General features: G+C 41.7%; 1 protein-coding gene across 1 annotated transcript; it reads left to right on the top strand.

Moving 5' to 3' along the window:
• Positions 1 to 3: 3 nt before the first annotated feature.
• IMPA2 (inositol monophosphatase 2) lies at positions 4 to 22,539 on the top strand. The gene is made up of 8 exons (XM_059857932.1): positions 4 to 233; positions 6,354 to 6,487; positions 10,988 to 11,092; positions 13,398 to 13,443; positions 15,688 to 15,796; positions 19,337 to 19,445; positions 19,596 to 19,747; positions 20,563 to 22,539. Exons 1-8 carry the CDS (start codon positions 114 to 116, stop codon positions 20,676 to 20,678), a joined length of 891 nt encoding a protein of 296 aa, XP_059713915.1. The 5' UTR covers positions 4 to 113; the 3' UTR covers positions 20,679 to 22,539.
• Positions 22,540 to 23,251: the final 712 nt, after the last annotated feature.

Genomic DNA, 23,251 nt, shown 5'->3' with positions numbered 1-23,251 from the left:
TGACAGCGCCGGGCGGTGTGTGCGCCCCGGGCATCCTCCTCCGCGGGCGCTCCTGGGCGGGGAGCCGGGCCCCCCGCGCCCCCGGCCCCGCTCCGGGCAGCGCGGCCGCCGCGATGAAGCCGTGCGAGGAGGAGGAGGAGGAAGGGCGGGCGGCGGCGGCGGGCGGCGGCGGCGGGGACCCCTGGAAGGAGTGCGCGGAGGTGGCGGTGCAGCTGGCGCTCCGCGCCGGGCAGGTGAGAGCCGGGCCGGGCTGCCCCGCGGCCGGAGGAGCCTTCTCCCGGTCTGAGGAAGGGCCGTGCGGGCGCTTGGCTGGTGCGCAGAGCTGGGGAGGGGGAGGAGGGCGGCGGGCTCGGCACCCGCTCAGCCCGACCGCCGGCGGAGCCCTCGGCCGCAGGAGGGATGGCGGCAGCGAGGCCCCATCCCGGGGGACCCCAAAACTTGGGGGGGCGCATCCTTCGGGGGGCACATCCCGTGGGGGCCTCATGCCGCGGAGCCCCTTCCCTCGGGGCCCCAGCCCCGGGCAGGGGGGCCCAGCCCTTAGGGATACTCCCCTCGGGGGCTGCATCCCCTTGAGGGGCCCTTTCCCTGGGAGGCCCCATCCCTTGGCGGTTGCATCCTTCGGGGCCAGCATTTGTTTTCCAGCAGTTTGTGCAGAGAAAAATAACCGTGTCAAGGAGGTTTTCTCTCTTGTTGTGTCTGGCTGAGTCTTCAGAGTGGCTGAAATTCACTTGCTAGGGACAAATAGCTGAGTGAGGAAGGTCTGTAGTAGCTTATTTCAGATCCGTGTTTTGACACAGCAGGTTAGTCATCTCAGGAGGCATCCTGACCCCACTCTGTGCAGCAGTAAAACTTCTAAGAGAGCCAAGAAGTGGGATCAGCAGATTGATTGAGAAGCTGGGTGAAACACAAATTTATTCAGCAGTGTATATTTCTCTCTCACTTCCATTCTGCTCTATTTTGAAACACGCTTTGTACTTATACACTTTGATTTAAGCCCCCTTTTCTATCTTGAGTGCAAGACCTATAACTTTTACTTAGGGTGTGTTATTAAACATATTTTCTCCTTAGTGAAAAACAACTACACAAATGAACAGAATGCCAGAGGAGAGGAGACTTGTTTTAATAATACAGGGACTAAATGGATAATCCAAATCAGGATGACAGGTCATGCTCTCACAGACTCTCAAAACAGGAGTTTCTCCGGCACAGCATTCTGCCAGCCATTTCACAAGAAGAGACTCATGACTTGCTCAAGCCTCCACACCTTATTTCTCAAAATACCAATTTGTGAAGCCAGCTTTGAGCTTCCCCAATCATTTCACTTGCTTAGAAAATTACAGCTGAGCACCTTTTCCTGGAAGAAGTAAACATTCTGTAAGACTAATCCTTGAATCTGAAATTACAGTTTGCCATTGCTACCTTGCAAATGGCAGGAAATAGCTGATTCCTTGGCAGGCCAAATTTCAACCAGCCAAGGATATTGTTTAAGTAGGACTTTGGAAACTGGGTATTTTTTTTTCCCAATTATTTTGTCACGCTAAGGAATCTTTTTTGTTACAAAAGGCACTGGAGATCCTTCTGGAAGAAAGGGTGCAGGTATGGCTCTGTTCTTTTATTTAAGTGTCAATCTGCTTCCAGCTATTCCCAAATGAACTAGAGCTAAGGATACCTAGTGTGGTGTAGCATGCATTTGGTAGGACTGGAATTTTGTTGAAAATTGACTGACAAAAATGGGTATTATTTTGATCACCAAAAGCAGTCAATTCCACTAGTCAAGTTCATTTTTTTCTTCTGCTTCTCTTCCCATCCCTCAGGCCTTTCCACCTTTACCTCCATCCCCAAAAATCTGCTTGCACTCTCTGTCTCCCCAGATCCAACTCCAGTCGCCATCCCTGCGTGAGACTTTGCCGCTGCAGCCTTTCTTTTCAGGGGCTCCATTTCTCAGGACTGTGGCAGGTTAGGAAGGGTTGAAGTCATTAGAAAATGTCGACAAGAGTCTTGGCCTGAAGAAAAATGTACACTTCCAGATTTTGGATTTCTAGGAAAAGTCAACCAGTAATACAGTTTTCTGGTGTCCCCTTTTGGCTTATACAACTGCTTGATTTGTATTGCACTGTGTTTCATGACTATAGATAAAATACATCTTCTTTCCAAGAGGTAGGTGTCTATACTCTGGAATAGTTTCTTCTAAACTTAAAAGGCCAATAAAGAAGTGATGCTTCTTTATATGTATATATAAGTACATATACATACACACATCTATGTCTCAAAAGTGTTGTTGCTGGAGTAACCTCTATTACTGGGTTAAAATCATTGCTTCTCTTGCCCATCCTGTTGTTTAGTTCTTATTACTTTTGTGAAATATCACAGGCTCTCATTTAATATATATGGCTGTTTCATAACGAGAATGGTCATGGTTTTGTAATGTCTGTAATTGACCTGCTTTAAAATTCACTCTACAAGGCCACAAATAACTGCACTTTTTCAAACTTCTCTTCTGCTTTTTCTGTAAGTAAGCTGCTTGCTCTTTTCATGAGAATACACCCATAGGTTTGATACGACTTTTTGCTCAAGAAAAGCAGGCATGACTAGTCTATGCATCTTTGATGCTATTAAGAGCACTGAGTAATATCTGCATTGTTCTCTCCAATTGCAGAATTGGAAAAGCTTCACCAAAATGAGTAAACATACATTCAGGTAAAAATAAGAGTAAGAAACTAACACTAGGACGTAATATGCTGAAGACAAAGCCTTTTTTTTTAATTTTTCTCTTTTTTTCTCTCTTATTTTTCTTTTTTTTTTCTGGCAAATAATTTTATGAGGCATAAAAGACCTAGCAGAATACCACTAAAAAATAAAAAGACAAAACTTTCACTGGTATTCTAAAAATCCAAGATTTTTTTCCATGATGTTAGGTCCCAGGGGAAATTTTTAGGCTATTTTCTATGTAACATGGACACATGTTTTAGCAAACCAGATTGGAATTTCCTGAATTATTTGCAGGTACTCATGCTTTTTATCTAGGTGTTTGATTTTATCAGTCAGCAAATATTTCAGGACAGTACTGCAAGCATCCAAAATCTATCTTTGATCTTCCAGAAGTGTATGGTGAGTGTAAGCAGTATGGTGAAATGAAATATCTGAATATCCACTACTGTAGGTGGTTCTCCTGGCAGGTACTGGGGGAAAAGGTCTCTTGACCCTCTGTCTTGTTCATTCTGCTTTATTGGAATAAATTTTACCAAGCCATTAAAAAAGGAAGAGTCCAGACTGACTGCACTGAGCCCCAGTGTCTCCATTTCCCCTGCTCCATGGGAATGAAGGAGGGAGCAGGGAGAGCTCCTGCTCTGTGATGTGGTCTTCATGTAATGATGTGAATGCCCCTTGCTTTGCATAACCCCCCAAATGCTCCCAAGCAGGGTATTAGGATAAGATCTGCATTAGAGGAGGGGCAGCATGGGCTAAGAGGGTTAAATGGCTCTGCTCTAAATAACCATGCTCCCAAAAATCAATTGCTTAGAAATTGCTGAAAAATCTCAGTAATCTAGGGACAAGCCCTAGTACAGGAAAAAAGTCTAGTAAAATACATTTAAAGTCTAATTACAGGATCTTGATTGCCAATTTCATTGTACAATGGGGATAAGGTGCAGCCTCCTGTTTCCATTTCATCATCCTTTGGTTCCTTTGGTTTCTGCTTGCCTGCTGCCTGTAACCTAAAGTGAGACTTCTATGGAACCCCATGTCCATCTGGAAAGACCAGGCAACTTAGCAGGTATCTACAGACATTATTGTAAGGCTTTTGCAAGGAGAAGATTTGAGTGATGCTCTTAAAGTATTCTGAGGCAGCAGGCCCTAACATTCCTTTGTAGGCAGGCGACTTTTAGGGATTTTTCAATATAAATTGACTTTTACACTGCTCTGAGCTGTTTGATCATTTTCCAAAGAATAAAAGTTTTTCACCAATTATGTGGGAAATGTGATCCTTGTGTGGGGCTGCTCTGGCTTGGACTGCATACCTGTACAAGCTGGAGCAAACGCATGGGATCCCTTTCATCAAGCCCTTTGTAAGCAGCAGAATCAGAGGCGTCCATCCTGCGTGCTGTGGGTGAGCCTCCACAGATGTGGTGCCCATCTGTGGCTGGTGACCTCAGCTCAGCACCATGACTTGTCTCCTCCTCTCCTCTTGACATTCTGCTTGCACAAGAGGTGGGGAGAAGGAGTCCTTGCAGGGCTGGTAAATGCTGAATGTGTGCGTGGCTCCTTGGCATGGGCCCGCAGAGGAGATGGGTGAGAGGGCCATTGGCCACCACTTCATAGGGCAGGCACACCCTTGCCTACTCCCACCTCCAAAGTACCTTTGCCTCCCTCCCACCTCATGCTGGCCACCAGAGAAACAGTCAGGGTTAAAGTTAAAAATGGCTGTGAGCAACTGGGTAAAGGATCAGAAATGAAAAAATATGAACTTTGAAGCTGGCATGTGCAAAGGGTTGTACTCAAACCGGAGAGATCAAGTGCCAGAGCATGCAATGCAATCAGCTCATTGCCGAGCACGTCCACAGGGGAGAGGTTTCATCTCCACTTTTTCTTTCCCAGCAAGGCTCAGGTATGATCTCACTGCCCTGCTGAGCAGTGGCATTGATTTAAATGGCTGCAAAAATCTCCAACTACTATGCATTCAAACTGAATAGAAGTCAAGAGCATGGCATTGCTAAGAAGAAATTAAAGTCTTCTCTCTCAAAAGGAGAACATTCCTCATCTATTTCACTATGTGAAGACAATAGGAAAGTAATGAAGAGCAAATTAAAAAAAAGGTATCAGCATAGCAGAATTTTTAGAATACACAACTGATGGTGGTTGGAGTGTTTTGGATTTTGCTTTGGGCTGAAGAGGAGCTCAAGGGCCTTGCTGGAGTTAGAGTTTTATGCTTCTATCGTAAATCCTTCAAGACAACCACACAGGTTTTACAGAGGAGAAAAAAGAGAGTTTACAGAGAGGTTTTACAGAGGAGTAAAAAGATTAAGTGTGGTTAATATTTTTATATACAGTAGTGAACTTTAGCAAGACCTCAAACTGGAAGCTACTACCTGCCCTCACAAGCTCAGTAAATAGGAACAACTGATGTTTTACTCACAAAGCAGAAGCATTAGTCCAGATACCTTCTATAGTAAGGCAATCGTTGGCCATATCCATTATTTGTCAGATCAATTAGCACACCCTTCAAATACAGTATTTTGTACTACAAAAACCAAGAGTTGATATGACATTTGGGAGTTTCTGATTCCCTTTCCCATGCATAATGCAGAAGAACCATTTTCTTTGGTCATCAAGTATTTCTCAATGGTTTTAAAATACTTTATCAATGGAAATTTAGTTAAGCAATTTAAATATATAAATTTTAGATGGGAGTTAGAATGTTGATCTTGTTGCTGCTGGGTTTAAAATAAGTGGTGCTTAATTTTTGCTTGGTTCTGTTTTGGTTTTTTTTAATTTCAAATAATTTATCATTTTCACTGATTAAAAAATAAGCAATCTCCTTTTGCATCCTGTCCCTTTATTTTTCTTTTTAATGAAGAAATGGGGAAAAAAAAAACCAGAAAGAAAATGGGGGGGAAGAGTTGAAAAGCTTTCAGTAAGTGTTTTCCCATATGTACATTTGTACTTGAGCTTGTAACAGTAATACCCTGGAGAATCAGATAAAGACATTTCCAGAAGAGAGTCCAGGTTTAAATCATTGGTTTCATATCTAGGGAAAGCTTCCATTTTTGTTCTTGTTAAATACATGGCAATTATTTGGAAACCAGAGGGTAGTCAGCATTTAAAGTTCAAAAAACCCCACAAAAACCCAAAAAAAAAAAAAGTGTCTTTGTTGGCAAAATGGAAACCAATTACATTTGCCTTATTACATATCTTTTACAGTAAGAGAGCAGTGGGGTATTGGCCCTGTATATTAAAAAAAAAAAAAAAGAAAAAGAAAAAGGAACAAAAAGAAAGAAAAAGCGCTTTCCTTGAAAAATGCCTGAGCCTTGAGGTTTTATCTTACCATGTGCATACTTTTGGTAATTTTCTAAATCATGATGACTGCCATCATCCTTTTATTCCCTTAGCTGCATCCCTTAATGAATCCTTTTCTGAACTGTCAACAGTGGTTTTTGCAGAGTGATTCTAAATGCCATGTTCCAAAAGAGTACTCATTAGCTCAGAAGGATTTTTTGTCAAAAAATTATAACAGCCTCTGGTAGAATTAGGCCTACAGCTGTTTTTCAGGATTAGCTATATTTTTTTCACTGAAGATACTATGTTAGTATGCACAGGCTGAAAGCCCAGCAAATCTGATTTATGAACTTCTGTTTCAGATTATTAGGAAAGCTCTAACAGAGGAAAAACAAGTGTCCACAAAGACATCTGCAGCAGATCTCGTGACAGAAACTGATCATTTTGTGGAAAATTTAATTATTTCTGTTCTGAAAGAGAAATTTCCTTCCCACAGGTGAGTGCCTATAGCAACTGTCAATGACCTTTTTCTGTCCTTTCCGTGCTGCATCTCTTACTGGTATTTAAAGGGAACTTTAAATTCTGTATATTCTTCTTATGTCTCTGTATCTTCCTTATATATTAACCTATTGTTCCTACACTTTCGTAGGACTCCTGTTTTTTAAAAAAGTACCATTTCCTTATACTTAGTACTTTATAATTTCTGTGTTTCTTGATAGATGTATTTAATAGCAATGTTTCCCCTGTAGGGACATCATGCCTGAAGGTTTCATGTGGATCTCCATGATATTCAGAATACTGGTCTGTTGCCTACTGTATAAGAATTATGCTAATGCTATCTATAAAATATAGCAGAAATATATGCTAGCAAAGGTCCCACCCTGCAGACCTTTCCTGTTGCCATCACACATATGCCTCTGCCAGATCAGGAGAAGTAAAAGTGCGTGTAATTACATTTACCTTGTGTTCTGAGGTGAGATCAGTGGGAAGCAGGGCTGTTTGCCATCATCATCATTATTTGATGCCTACTCATAAACAGGCTATAAATTACTCCATGGGGTGCAAACCCAAGGTTTTAAAAGTAAATCAGGTTGTCATTTCCTCTTGATTTATTGTGATCAACTTGAAAATAACAACTCAGCTCATGTACAGATTAGAGAGAGGGTTTGTATTAGTTGCCAGGTTTGGTTTGATGCAGAGAGTGACATTGATTTCTACATTTGACTTCCATGGATAAAATTCATTTTCCTGCAGAGCCAGTGCAAGGCTTGTGTATCCCTTAAATAGTGTCTGACTCCCTTCTAACTGGGGGCATCTCTGATGGGGATGAGCCTTGCATTCTAGTGCTGTGCAGAAATGAACAAAGAGGAAAATCTTAAGGGCTCAGCTACTAATCTGATTGTCAGTGATGCTGCTGGGCAAAAAACCAACACCATGAGAAAGAGCAGAAAGCATGTTTTTATACTAAATATGGCTTTCTAAATACATGCTGTATGTGATGGCATACTGAAGCAGTACTGTACAGCATAATGTGTGGTTCTTGGCTGCAATTCTCAAGAGAGTGCCAGGCTTTACAAGCCTATTATTTGTGTAATATTCCTTCTACTATTGCTGGCTGTACTCTTCTCTCATCTCCACTCTTGTGTTAGTTTTTTTTTTTTTTTTCCTTGAGCTCTCTGGCAGGGAACATAAAACCTACACATTTCCCACAAAATGCAAATCACCAGACACACTCAAGTTACTCAGAATGGGAACAAAAGTTGTAAGGTCAACATAGGCCTAGCAACTGAAAAGTCCCAGATTTTATCAACTCCATACAGTTAACTTCTGACTTTATAAGTAAATGAGGGAACTGCCATTTCTTCAAGACAGTCTTGTTTTGTTGATAGTGGTTGTTGGGTTTGCTTACAATTTCTTTAGATAATTAAATCATTTAGATTAAAAAATAGATTAAAGCTAAATTTAACTAGACTAGATTAAAACTCGTGCAATGAGGAGTCTACAAAAACAGTCAGGGGGTTAAATTGAAGTACAATTAAAATATTAAAATATAATTTGTAATGTGTTCAGTCTTTCCCCTAACCAGGCTTTGAAAGCAGCACTGAAGATTTCTGTGATTTCTTTTTCTTCTAAATCATCTTGATTCTTATGTCCTCTGAATCAAAAATGGACTTAAGGTGTTAGAAAAATTAAAAGGAATCTTATTAGAATAGGCCATTTGCACCGAGGCATTTATGAGTCTTGAGATACTGGAAATGTACTCAGAAGTACAGAGAAGTATTTGGAAAATCCATTCAAAAAGTAATTCTGTCCCATGTTTCCTTTTTCTTCTTGGGTAAGTGGTATGTATCATCTTCATTCACACTTCACTGAAGTTTTAGTCTTTGCTCACTTTTTAGTACTCTGATGTGCCCTGATGAGTCTTTTCAGAAGGATATTTTTTCAGATAGATCCCAGAGTTGTGGGTAGGCACAGCCAGACTACCAGGGGCTGCTGGTTGCACAAGGCTGTCCCAGCATTTCCCCCTGCTATTATTACACAAACTGTCATCTTCTGTGTTCCTTTTGGCCTTAATTCTGCAGACATTAAAATCAGGACACAGGAGTTTAGGAGGGTTACATCCAACTCTAGCTTCCCATCGTTCTGTCCTCGGATCCCCATATGGGGATAGGTGAGGCACCTGCCCAGGTTGAGTCTCCTGCATTTGACTGGGTATCATTCCTGCTGCACAGTATGGTATGGTACAGCTTCCCTGCTGCTCCTGCAATGAATTTCAGAGTGGCATGAACAGATGTAGTCTAAGGCTTGGCTAAAATTACTAGACTCATTTTCAGTGGGAGTGAAGTGTAATCCAGATTTGAACAGAGGTCAGCAGAGCTGGCAGGCTGGCATGTTAAATTAACTATTTTAATGAGGTGGTTGCCCTCCCCACTTCTCAAGTTGTTCCTAGAATTTACTCCAGAACTTCACACTGAGTGTTTTGCTTAGTTTGCAGGTTTTTACAGAATGCAAAGCAAGACATCTGAGGTGACCTTGCAAAACTCTCACATTTCCCAGCGTTGTATAGAGCAAGGGGGGTTTTTTGTCACCCATTAGCCCAAATTTCATAAAACGTGCACCTAATTTGGTCTACATCTATTTTGGAAAAATTGCTCTTGAGCATGAAGGTTTTATCAGTGGCACTGCTGTGCCCCAGCTCCAGGTTAGCATTTCTGAGCTCAGGGACTGCAGCATCACACCCCCACTGCGAGGGAAAGGTGAGGGACTGGCTGATGATGCTTCAGGGCAAATCATCTTACACAGAAATACTCCTGTCTTTAATGAGTTTCTCGTTTCACCTTTCCTTGGCTGGCCAGACAGCAGCTATAGTTCAAGCTCCAGCTGGGGGAGCTGGCAGAGGGTGAAAGCAGAGGTATAATTTATGTGGAATATGAATAATCTGAGGTGGGATGGAAGGTGCTCCACCTACAAGATGAACCTCCTGTGTATCCAGCAGCACAGACAAGGCATGGTTGGGTTTGAATGCTGATTACAGGATTTGTAAAAGCAAAAGTCAAGTGATACAGCACCAACAAGACAAAGTAATGGAATATTTAGAGCAAGGAGCCTGCAAAGTGTTATGTTAAACTGAGAGTTTCAAACACCTGTTCAAGTCTTTCTCGTTTCTCAGTTGTGCATTAGCACTTTGTCCTTCAGCTGTTTCTTTTAATGGAGATGAAAATAGTAACAAACATTTCCTAATTCCCTCTTTGTACCAGCTGGGGGTCTGTAATGCCATCAAAATAGTCTGTTTCTGCTTAGGTTGAGGCAGAGTAGCATTTGGAAAATTCAAGAAGTCTCCTCCTGTGCTGTCTGCAGAACATTTTAAACTCATGGCTTTAAGTGTTACCTGGAATCATGAGGTACAAGTTGAAGACACAAAATATAATAGCTGCTACTCTAGTCCTAGGGAAGGACTCTGTTGCGGTGTGATGGTAATTATTTCAAAAGGACTCTTTTGCAAAAGACATTTACTCTTTATTTTATCCTTTTTTTTTTCTCTTTGTGTGTTTGAGAAAAGCTTTTTTTTGTCTTCAAGCATTTGCAGCAGCTCTGAATACCACTACCAGCTGTTCAAATGTGAAACCACCAGCAAGATTCAGTACTAGCAGTTGGATTCCACTCCTGCTGTACATAAAGAATTTTATGAAAATCTGTGAGAGTAGCACCTGCTCATCTCTTACAGAAAGAGACCTTGGGCAGTTTATGGGAAAGCAGGGATAATTAAGGTTGACAGGAAATGTGCCAGAACTGGATGTTCGTTTCCCAGGGAAAAAGGAGAAAAAAAACTACTAAAAGAAACTGGGACAGAACAACAGAAGAGAAGATGATCTCAGATTTCATTTTGTGCCTTGTGCATCCAAACAACAAACAAACAAAAAATAATTTGTTGATTTTTTTTCTGGGTCATGGGAAAAAGAAAGTCCAGCTTTGTAAATCTCCTAATATCCTGATTACTGTAAAAAATACAGATAGAAGCAAGATTGTGGATTTTCTAGGAGTGTATTATTCCCTTCTGACTGAATTTGACTGCAGAAGAGAAGCAGATACAGTTTGCAGTTTATATTAGTTACTGCAAGAGATAGACCTAACCCATAAAATTATATTCTGCATAAAATAATCTTCTCCTTAAGTTCCAGGGATGACAATTCAGATCCATTTCTACATTCATTTTCATGGCTTCCTTAATGGTGTATTGGGGAAGTGTACATAAGTAGAGCCCTTTTTGGTCATGTAAAATTGTATGCTGTAGAGTTGAGAACTCTCCCTCAAAATCTCTATGAAAGTTACCAATTCCTAAATTTAAAAAGCAGTATGTATGTTTACATTTATACAAGTTTTATGGAGAGAGGGAGGAGTTCTCTCTTAAAAACCAGAATGATGGGGTTGTACTTTCCAAGCCATGTATGTAAGCTAATGTTCTGGGATACTTGTTTTACCCTTGCACCAAATACAGGTTTATTGCAGAAGAATCCACTGCTGCAGGTTCAAAATGTGTCCTCACCGACAGTCCCACCTGGATTATTGATCCTGTGGATGGAACGTGCAACTTTGTGCACAGGTAAATGGCCTGGGAAACCCATCAAAACCCAAAATGTAGCTTCTCACAGGTCCTCCCTTCCTCCTGAAGTTGCTTTTCCCTGGTGGGGACACACACATAGGAGCCATCCCTTTATCTCTTGGTACCTGGTGTGTGGGGGAGGCTGTGTTTGTGCCACTACCTGAGGGTGAGATGGAGTTTGTGCTGCTGCCCCCCACCTCACAGCCCCAGCTCACACCCCCACCTCACAGCCCCAGCTCACACCCCCCAGCTCACAGCCCCTGACTCACACGCCCAGCTCACACCCCTGATTCACACCCCAAGCTCACAGCCCCAGCTCACACTCACAGCCCCAGCTCAGAGCTCCAGCTCACACTCACAGCCCCAGCTCACACTCCCAGCCCTGGCTCCCAGCCCCAGCTCTCACTCACAGCCCCGGCTCACACTCACAGCTCACACTCACAGCCCCAGCTCTCACTCACAGCCCCAGCTCACACTCACAGCTCACACTCACAGCCCCAGCTCACACTCACAGCCCCAGCTCAGAGCTCCAGCTCACACTCACAGCCCCAGCTCAGAGCTCCAGCTCACACTCACAGCCCCAGCTCACACTCCCAGCCCTGGCTCCCAGCCCCAGCTCTCACTCACAGCCCCGGCTCACACTCACAGCTCACACTCACAGCCCCAGCTCTCACTCACAGCCCCAGCTCACACTCACAGCTCACACTCACAGCCCCAGCTCACACTCACAGCCCCAGCTCACACTCACAGCTCACACTCACAGCCCCAGCTCTCACTCACAGCCCCAGCTCACACTCACAGCTCACACTCACAGCCCCAGCTCACACTCACAGCCCCAGCTCACACTCACAGCTCACACTCACAGCCCCAGCTCACACTCACAGCCCCAGCTCACACTCACAGCCCCAGCTCACAGCCCCAGCTCACACTCACAGCCCCAGCTCACACTCACAGCCCCGGCTCACAGCCCCAGCTCACACTCACAGCCCCAGCTCACAATCACAGCCCCAGCTCAGAGCCCCAGCTCACACTCACAGCCCCAGCTCAGAGCCCCAGCTCACACTCACAGCCCCAGCTCAGAGCCCCAGCTCACACTCACAGCCCCGGCTCAGAGCCCCAGCTCACAATCACAGCCCCAGCTCAGAGCCCCAGCTCACACTCGCAGCCCTGGCTCACAGCCCCAGCTCACACTCACAGCCCCAGCTCACACTCACAGCCCCAGCTCACACTCACAGCCCCAGCTCACAGCCGTGTCTCACCCACATTCCCATGCAGGGAGTGAGCGTGCGGCACAGGAGGAACAAGGCAGTGCTGTGAGCACGCTTGGCCCAGCGCCACCCGTGGGTTTTGCACATTCCTGCTGGGAGTTCTGCCCTTCAGACCCAGGTGCTTCCTTCTTCCTGGGAAGTGCCACCCCTGCATGTGTGCAGAGCAGCACTGAAAGCTGAGTTGTGCAGAGATGCTGGCGTTAAATTTCTAAAGTACCTCCACAAAACTAGGGGTCCTTGCTGCAAAAATTAAGACTTTTAATTCACCATTTGAGTGTTAGGAACTGTAAACTAATGACTATTCATGATATTTGTACTTAGAAACACTGCCTTATAGTTAGTGGCTTAAAATGACTACAACTTTCATAAAGAAAAAAAAAAAAAAGAAGAATTTCCTTGACTTTTGGTGCAATTACACAGAATTCCAGGAGAGGTGGGCAGTGTCATGTGGTGATGTTTCATGCAGTTCTTTCTGCAAAATTTTCTGGACTTCCAAAGTCCTTTTTGAAATGTGTTTTTAAGAAATGAATTTATTTCATTGTTTAAAATGTGATAATTATACAGTAGTCAAAAGGACTGAATTAAACACGTGACCATCACTTTGAAAAAGGGCAGCATAGAGGAATTGGTTTCTTTTTCTGCTGTTGGTCCGCAGCAAGGTATCTCCATGCTACTTAATTGCCATCTCAGATGCAAAGCTTGAACAAAGTGTGTTCTTAAAAACAATGACTTGTTATAACATTCGTTTTTTTATACTGGATGATTCAATCACACTAAAGCAAAAACATCTCTAAAATATATTACGTGTTCAGTGTAAAAATTGTGATGTCTTCATGGGTTTATTTCTTGCCTTCTCCAATATTAACTTACATTTTAAAAAGAATTGACAAAGTTAAAGGGCTGACAAAGGAGAAGTAGTATAATGTCAAGTGCATTTTGACAAGTAAACTCACAGAGCTCCATGTGGGGTTTTGTTGCCTAAGGGAGTAAGTTGAGAGATTTTTCACCAGTACTACTTCATTTCTTATTTTTCACAGATTTCCAACAGTGGCGGTGAGCATTGGATTTGCTGTTAACAAAGAGGTATGAAGTATGTTCTTTAAGATGGGCACCTGAGAGTTGGCTAGAAGTCTCAAAACCGTGTGGGAACTTTAAATTAAAAAACAAAAACTTAAAAAATCAGTCACTACTCAGGTTTTCCTATGCTTTTTAAATGCATCTGATCACACTCTCCTCATCTAAAATCATAGTCCTGTAAAACCTATATATGCCAACTGGCAATTAAAAAAAACAATCTTTGAATTAATAAAAGTATTATGGGATTTATTTGGAGAAGAAGGAAGTACTGGTGTGAGCAAGGTTTAGTTAGACAAAACCATAGTAAGTTCAATTTAGTGCTGCCTCTTCATAATTTAAACATATATCCCAGTGTTCCTGTGTTATTATTATTGCCTCTTTCCTGCTAGCAGTATGTGTGAAATCTAATTCCTGCTAGGACTCAATGTAGAGCTGATTTTATGAAGAGTGCAAAAGTATGGGCCTAGTTCATTCAATCTGCATTTGTATTTTTCTTAATGTAGTAAAATAGCTATGTTTACCTCATGAGACCTTGATTATAGTGAGGGTGGGAAGGTATCTAGCCTTCAATGTGCCATTTTGAGTTTCCTAGCTATAGTCATTTGTGCTAGTGCCTTTTCTCCAGATGTTGCTGGTTTGCAATTTGATATATATCTATGAAATAACTAATTACTCAAACTGCCAATGAATGTGCCTCTTTCAGCCTAATTCCACAATCTTTAATATATGTATAGCTTTAAGCAAAGCCAGCAAGAATTCTGTGCAGTAACAACCAAGTTTTCAGATGTGCTAGTGCCTCTTACTGATTTAAACTCAATAATGTTGTGTACTTCTCTGGTTAGACTTTTCCAATATGGAAACTGCAGAGAAACACTTCCATGCTTTTCTGAAATTTATTCATTGCTGAAGGTCCTTTTGAACACTACATTTTATTACCAGACAGTTTTCGCTGACATTTATGTTTTCTAGAACACCATCATGATTTTGATGCTGCATATTTTGGGTTATGTAAACTAAACAAAGCTGAAACAAAAGTAAAGAATGATGTTAAATACCCCTCAGTTAAACAATTAGGACAAGCAGAAAAAAGAGTAAACTGAAAAGGAGCCAAAGTACACACAGGGGAACTGGCCTGATTATAAGCCTTGAAGAAATGCCTGCAGATGTCTTTAGGGAAAGAGTCTATAAATAGTGTGTTCCTCAAAAAAAACCCTTGGTTTAGATGGGAACTCAGGGTAAGGAGCCAGGACAGTCTATTCCCTTTAAATTGTCTCTGATAAACACCAAGTGCAGCAGGAAAAGGTTTGACATCTAGAACATTTGAGATGTTTTCTTGACCTTGTGGCCAACTTCAGACACCTTGGGCAAGTCACCTAATTTTTGTGTACCCCTAAATTAAATAATGCTAATATTACTGATCAAGGCGCAGTTTTCTGAGCTGACCCTTGAAGTTTGTAAAGTGCTTTAAAGTCTTTTGATTGAGCTTATTAAAGTAATAGAAATTTTAAATACCAAGGGTTTGATTCTGACCCTCTTTTCATTGGTAAACAGAATCTCCCACGAAAAGTCCAGTGTTGCACATTCTTAAGCTTTCATTGTGGGTATTTCTGTCCAGGCTCCTTCTCTTGGAGTCCTGTGACTTCAAGAGATTTTCACAAAAGGATTTTGCAGAGAAGGATTTGAGCAAGTGACTAGAGTGTACTGCTTTGATTGAAAAAGCAGAAAAATTCAATGCACCACCAAAGCTGAGGTTTCTACAAAAGGATCCACTGTTAATGAAGAGTGCCATGACTCCTGAGTTTGGATGCCTGACTGATCCTGGGCTGTAAATCTTTGTGGTCCAGCCAAGGTCAGTGGGATTGCTTCAAGGAGTAACTGCTCACCAGTGAAAGCAAAGCATTCAGAGTCTTGCCTCAGAGGTTTTGAGTATTTTCAGTAAAAACATTTCAATTGCATTTGAAAACAACTCAGTGTTTAATCCATTCTAATGTGAAAAGAAACAAGCTGTGAGTAAGAATTTAGAGGATCAGGAACACATTGCATTAACTTTTCTTTATAAACTGAATTTTATATGACCTATATCTCAATATCACAGTAAGAGTAAAATTATTCCCGTTTTTTAGCATCAGTGTAATCTTTATTATGTGTACCAATTAACATATTGCTGATCTTTTTGCCATTAGTAGTTGTTTATATTTATGATGAGTAATTTGAGTTGCATTCATTTCTTTCCTTTTCAAAATCTTAAAGCTTGAATTTGGTGTAATTTACCACTGCACTGAAGAACGATTATACACTGGTAGAAGAGGTCAAGGGGCATTTTGTAATGACAAAAGGCTTCAGGTATCAAAAGAGACAGGTTGGTCTAGATTTTGTTAGAACTCTAAAAGGAATATATTAATTTTGTTTCAGAGTTGTTGCAAATCATCATTAGGATAATGAACATCATTATCCTGATGGAAAGTATTTCACCTGCATGATAATTTTGTTGTTTTGTGTTTGTTTTTTTCTGAAAAATCACTTTCCTCCTTTTCTTTTTAAAATATACATCTGAATATAAACTATTTAAATAATCCTAAATTATTTTGCTTCACAACCACTGTTTAAAATAAGGAAGAATGTGTAGATTCACCAGTTTCATTCCAGCTGAGCCCTGGCATAACTTTTTATGAGCAGGATGCAATGGGAATGGTGAATCGAATTCAGAGTACGGTTGTGGCTGCTATTCACTTCTTTTCCAGTGATCTTGTACGTCACAGAGTGTCTGATGTCTGTAGGCTAATGTGCTAAGAGTGAATTAAAGGGTGCATGCTTCATGAGGGGCTCTTTAACAGCTTGCTCTGGTGTGTGAGGTATATTTCCACGTACAAATAGCCAGCAACGCTTTGCCAACACTTGAATGGAATTCTTTTGTCTTTTATTTATAGTTAAACCAATCATAGACCTGTGTGTTTATCTAATGATTATAGAAAATAATAATTTGGTATTATTTAGAGAAGTTTTCTTTTAGTTAATCAAAATGCAGAGGAGAGCATAGCACTCAGTTGGGAGTGGAAGCAGACATATGCCAGAAGTGTGCATCACTGTACACACAAGGTGGTAAAAATTTCACCCCAAAGAGAGATTTCATGAGCTCAAAACACAGTAAATTCGAGCAATTAGACATACAGATTTCTTTAGTGCCTGAAGCAGACCCTGCATCAAAATTTCACCTGAAATTTGGGAAGTTTGGCTATTCTTTTAAGTTAATAGTGGTCTGGGGTCTACATATTTGGAGAAACAGATTGTAAAGTCATTGTAAATATTAAATCCCTAAGATTTGAATCACTGATTACACATCACATTTTTATCAGTGCTCAAATATCTCATGTTCCAAAAAAGCCCATACTGGCAGAGACTATTAGGGAGACCTGGGGGTGCTCCCAGGTGGGCTGCATGAACCACCGTGGAAATGGCCTCACATGCTTTTGCAGTCAGAGGGTTCTGGTTTCCAGCTGAGCAATGAACAATTTTGGCACATGTCACTTCTGCCTTCCTTTCTCTAGACATCCAGTCTACGTGGGTGTCTAGAACATAGCAAGGGAAATAGACCTTCTGCCCTTCCAAAAGCTTTGAAATTTTCTTTTGTTTTGAGATACATCATTTTGTGGTGGGAAATTTTCACCAGTGAAGCTGGAGCTGCTTTAATCTCACTCCTACTGATATTCTAAGTGTTTTAAATCACAATTCCTCTCTAAGGGCTGTGGCTTCAGTGAAATAAACCAACCCTGGAAGACAGACTTGTGTTTACCTGCCACTGGAATTGAATTGGCCATGATGTGTTTGAGACCTAAGCTGTCATGTCACTTGTTGCCATTTGTTTTCAGGAAATGTGATTGTTGTATGATGTTGATCTGCACTTATACATTCATTGTTCAGGCTTAATCATCTGAAATCACAGCCCAGGCAAACATTGTTCTTTGTCAACACCCAGTTTTGTAGAGGTTTGATAGGGAGTCCATGGAGCTATTAAACACTTAAAGGAAGGATCCATCTTCCCTGTTATCTTGAGTGATACTTTCTTCTCATGCTTAGATTCATGTCAGGCCTTACGTGTGCTAATACTGTAAATGTATTTTCTTTTTTTAATCTTCTGGGGTCCACAGAACTGATCTTTTCCTCATAAATTTATCCATATCACTGTGAAATCTTTTCTACCAACCCCATATATTGAATTCCTGAAATCTCATAGTGTCTTGTGATCAGTCAGCTCTTTTTCCCAAGCAGAGACCTCCCGCTTAGTTGCCTTAGTCTGTTCATCCAATTTCCAGCTGTAGCCTTGAGGAAAATTGAAGAGATCTCTCTATGCATTAGAAATATTTTTAATAACATAAGAATAACTGTCTCAGTTACAACCTAACTGTGACTGGCATATTGTGAATGCTTGGTGCATTTTTGCAATGAGATGGACATTAAATGTTCTCTGATTATAAACTGGGTCTCTTATGCAAAATAATCTAAGGCAGATTGCTTTCACCATCCAGAATTTTTAGTAGTGGCTAAAAAAAAAATACCCTCCAGCGTGCCTGGATTGGTGTTTTTCTGTTTTAACACAGTAATTTAAAAAGCAGCAGTTGAATCTGTGTTCCTACAGTTAATATTTGTGACACCCTATAACTTTTAATCTAATTACATACCTGTTACTTACCAACCATTTTACCATGCTGCTGGAATCCATGAGGTTCATCTGCAATAGTAAATTCTTTGGTAGCCTGTTTAATTAAATGGTGCCCCACTCCAGCCTAATTTGCTCTCAGAAACCTCCTTGTTCCTTGTGCAGAGAACTTTCAGCTCATGCAGGTGGCTGTAAGAACCAGGCAGAGGTTGCCTACCTGAAGGAATGCCTCACCTTCAGCCCAGGGTAGGAGGTGACACCTGGCACGGGGCACAGCCCGGTCAGTGAATTCTCAACCACTAAACCTTTGAGTTTTGCCATCCCTTTAATGCCTCTGAGTTCAGCTGGCAGGGCAGGAGCAGGGACACTTGGCATTTGATCAGCCACCTGCACTGGCACACTCTTATTGTTGCCTCGCAATTTTCAGATCTCACATGAGGACTGCTTCAACACCTCTCAGGTCACTGTGAGTCTGTCCTTTGACTGTATACAAGGCTGGTATCTCCATCTGCTCTAGGACAGCCTTGCCTTTGCTGAACACAATACAAATAGAACTTTCACAGATTATTATTATTATTATTATTATTATTATTATTATTATTATTATTATTATTATTATTATTATTATTATTATTATTATTATAAATACTGCTTTAATTTGTCATAAGAAGGGCTTTATTTTTTTCTGTCATAAGTTGTCTTCAGTCTTTGAAATGCCAGAATGGGCTATTTCTAGGTGACTGGTGATTTAGGGGGAAACTTTTCTTTCCTCTTACTGGGTTCCCAAATGTTTATAATGGTTAACAAATTGCATTAGAATTCCCTATTCAAGAGCCATCATGTTTTCAAATACATGGTACAGGTTAACATCATTAGAAGTTACTAGATTACTGGATTATTTTTAGTTGACTGCTAATATTAGTGAATTTGTCAAAAGGTGACTGGTCAATAAAATAAAACAATGTATGGAAGGAGAAGGAATGTAAGAATGCATTCTTGATTTTAATCTTCCTGTTTTGGGTGGGTTTTTTAAGTGTGTTTAGAGCAGACCATTTGATAGGAAAAACCTAGTTTTGCTTGAATTTCTATGCAAAGTTGTCACTTTATGAAAAAGTTTGGGGTAGAAAAAGGGGTGTGAAGATTTTTTTTTTTGTGAAAAGTCCATTAGTGTTTAATTTAAAAACAAATTTATGGAACCTACCTGGAAGCTGCTGAATTAATGGAAGCATCTCTCTACCATTGCAGATATCTCGAAGGCCTTAATTTTAACAGAAATTGGTCCAAAACGTGACCCTGCAACTTTGAAATTGTTCCTTGGTAACATTGAGAGACTGCTCAAGGCCCAAGCACATGGGTAAGATGTTTTACAGCATATGTCTCACGTTTATGACCAAAAAGTCTTTAAAAAAAGTAATTAAAAAAAAAAAAAAGATTGAAACAAGTGTGTTGTACACAGAGGTTGAAGTCAAAAGCATTTTCTTCTCTGTGTTGCTGTGGGGTGCAGGGTCCGTGTCATCGGGAGCTCCACGCTGGCCCTGTGCCACTTGGCGTCCGGCGCTGCAGACGCCTACTACCAGTTTGGCTTGCACTGCTGGGACCTGGCAGCAGCCACTGTCATCATCAGAGAGGCAGGTGGCACTGTGATAGACACTTCAGGTGAGCAAGATGCCCTTGCTTTTCCATTGACTGTTGGGGGACTGGCTGAGTGCCACCCCTGTGGCTCTACCTCATTTCTAGCAATATCCTGTAGAAAGGCCTGTACCCTCCACTAGGCTCAGGCTGGTTATTCAGAACACACTGATGTAATTCCAGCATGGGCTTTCAGCACATCAAAGGTCTTCTGAGTCAAACTGTATTTTCATGACTTTGAGTAATTCCCTCAAAGCCTCATACCACAGTAAGGAACCAGCCCAGGAGACTGGCAGGTACACTCAGACCTTCCAGTTAGATTTCAGCAGAGACATCCTCCCGAGAAAGGAGGACTCTGAGGTACCAGTTTGGACATATATGACTAGAAACTACTCAGAGGGAGTAAAGGGCAGCACAGTCTCCAGATTATTGCTTCATTAATTTAGATGGCACACATCTCAGAGTAATGGTCTACTGGTGACCAGTACCTGGATACTGTGGAAAGATCTGGTCGATTAAGAAGGGTAGTGAATGAACTGATTGAACTAATGAACTGAATGAACTAATTTCTGTCCCATTGCTAGGAAAGGGGAATATTGCATTTATTGTTGCCTACTGACCAAATCCAGGCATTCACTGCTCCTCTTGCATACTTTGGGTCAGTATCTAGAATTTTATAACATATTTCTTTGCTGGAGATTTCCATGTAGGAGTTGTTGAGTTAGGTTGTCCTTCTCACCCCAGAAGGAGCTACGTATGAAGTTGTTTCTGTGTTTCTGACCCTATCTAATTACAGCATGGCTTATATTTAAGACACTTCTCATTAATCCTCTTGTCCTCAGGGGGACCTCTGGACCTTATGTCCTGCCGAGTGATTGCTGCAGGCACGAGAGAGATGGCCATGTTCATAGCTCAGGAAATACAAACCATTCACTACCGGCGCGACGACGAGAATTAAACGCTCCTTGTGCGGAGCGCGCCCTAGGAACCGCGGAACGCCTGCGAGATGGGTGTCTTGAAAGGGTACGTGATTTCAGCAGGATGATTTCTGGGGAGATTTTCTGTGTCAAATATTTTTTATAAATTTGTTACCATGTGGGAAGGCATAGGGAGATTTTTAGACCTCTAAGAATCGTGTTTCCTTTTTAATATGTATCTCTTTCAGCAGTATCTTTTTTATAAGATAGAATATTTTACTTGTAGCAAATTACTCTCAAAATTAAGTCGTAATTTCATATCTGTGGGGCTGATATTTAGTCTTTTGTAACACGCAGCTAAAAAATGGAACTTTATTTTTACAGATGCAGATCTCAGGTAAATGAGCTTTAGGACTGTAGTAAAGGAGGAGTAGTTGAGATGTGTGCCTACAATAATCTCCCTGTTCCACGATGCTTAAGAATGCAATAAAAATGGCATTGTTATTTCCTAATGAGGTCATAGCTCTGTATCCATATATGTACATGTCTGTGTGTCTGTATGTGTGTGTATATATGTGTGTATATGCACCTACACGTGTCCATGGATGTATACACACACATCCTGGGGGTGTATGTGTATATGTATGGATACCCTGGATGTTTACAGCAGCTTAGAGGATGGATAGAGAGAAGAAAGCTAATATTGGAAGCTGTTTTCAGGTAATGGTTTTTTTTAGGTTACTTAGGTGATTCCAGTCAGGGCTATCCAAATGGCAAATAGCAGAGCTGACCATGGAAAATGTTTGTTTTACAAACTGCGCAGCTAGTTTTGTTTCCCTTCATCCGTCTGCATGGGCATAAATCATACTGTCCTGTAGGCCTCTGTAAGATACTCAAACCTGCAAACAATTACTACCATAGAGTACTTATAGTTAAAACCAGAAATATTGAACTCAAGGTGAGTTATTCACAGTATTAACTATGACACGCAGCAGTAGGAGGCCAGCAGAATAGAGCACAGTGTCAGAGAGCTGTTGATTTTAGAGAAATTTCAAGCAGAACAGTAGGATTTGGCCCCTTACAGGCAAGTTATTAAAAATATGCACATAAGATATGCTTGCAAAAAGTTGTAAATCACGTGCCCTTCTTGCACAACGTTGTAATCACACTTTTTGATCAGAAAAGCCTGTAAAATCAGTGACATAGATTTCCTAAATACACAGTTGTTCTCTATCCCTGTATCTAGCCCATAAGTTCTGTTTAGATTGTGTTTTAAATCGTGAGCACAGGGAAAACACAAGTGTGTCAAGAAAAGCAGTTGATATGAAATCACTTCTATTTTTTCATCAAAAATTAAAAGGTATCTCTTTTTTGCAAGAGTGCAAATTGAATAAAGGAATGAGCCAAAAGAGTTGGTTAAAAAACTAACTTTTTTTTGTACACTGCATGTGTAGACTTTTTAAACGTGTTCAGAAATCTGCTTAGAAGATACAAACTAAACAATATTTTTTAAAAATAACTTTGTGTGTGTTTCTTGCAATGAAAAATGTTTTTCACTGAATATAACATGAAGTTCTGTGTGATTTCTTGATTTTTTTCATGAGAAATACAAAATAGTGACTGTGTGAGGAACATCTAACTCCAGCTAAGCATTTAAAAGCTGATGGTTCTTTGCAGAAAATCAGCGCTTTCCATCACAGTGATCAACGTTTTGTCACTGCTCCCTTTTACCCCCTCCATCTCTTTGTACCCCTGTTTGGAAAAGGAGATTGTAAGCCCTCTGGGGCAGGAACTACAGTAGTTTGGCTCTGGGTTTTCACAGTGCTAATGGGATGAGATTCTGGTCCACAACTAGGCACTGAGGTGCTATAATAACACAAATAATAAATGCTAATGGGCTCACTTGTCTCTTGTTCACTGTCCCCCCACTTCCCGGCACAGAGGAGATGGCAGTGACAGATGCAGGGCTTGGTGGCACGGCTCTGATTCCAGGCTACTTAGCCCTGGCAGCCGTGGGAGCAGCTGGGGCTTTACTCAGGCTTGTGCCGTGCCTGTAAGCCCTGGAAGGAAGCTTATGCTGGCAGGGGACCAAGTGTGGTGGGAGCTCAGCCCCACTTCATCCGCTCCCCCCCCACCCAGTCCCCCCCACTGCATGTGTGAGAGGCTGCTTCGTGGCTCGGCGAGGTTTCCCTGCAGCGCAGCTCGCTTGTACAAAGAGAGTCTCTGACCCAGTTAGGGCTGGTGTGCCCTGGCACTCCCAGAGCTCGGCAAAGCAGGGAAATCTGTGCATCCACTTCAATGGCACAGGCCAGCGATTCACAGAGCTGGGAGCCAAGCAAGGCAGGAAGGGAGAAGTGCAGAAACCCAATCCCAAGTTCTCATTTGTGCCCAGGATGCAGTCTGGGTTTTTATTTGGACTGTAGTCCAAGTATGTTAAACTGGCCCCGTGTGTGGGGAGCAACAATCCTGCCTCCCTCACTTACTCTGCTGCCTGTGTGCCAGGGCAAACATTTCTGAACCCTTCCAGGGGACCAGATGAGTGAAGTGATCTGCCTGCAAAGTACCCCAGTAAACAACAAAGGGATTATTCTCGAGGCACATCGTTTTCCCAAGC

Source organism: Haemorhous mexicanus, chromosome 1 (genome assembly GCF_027477595.1).
Source record: "Haemorhous mexicanus isolate bHaeMex1 chromosome 1, bHaeMex1.pri, whole genome shotgun sequence".
In the NCBI taxonomy this organism is placed as follows: Eukaryota; Metazoa; Chordata; class Aves; order Passeriformes; family Fringillidae; genus Haemorhous; species Haemorhous mexicanus.
Note: the sequence above shows the minus strand (reverse complement) of the source record. Positions and strands in the feature narration are given on the sequence as shown.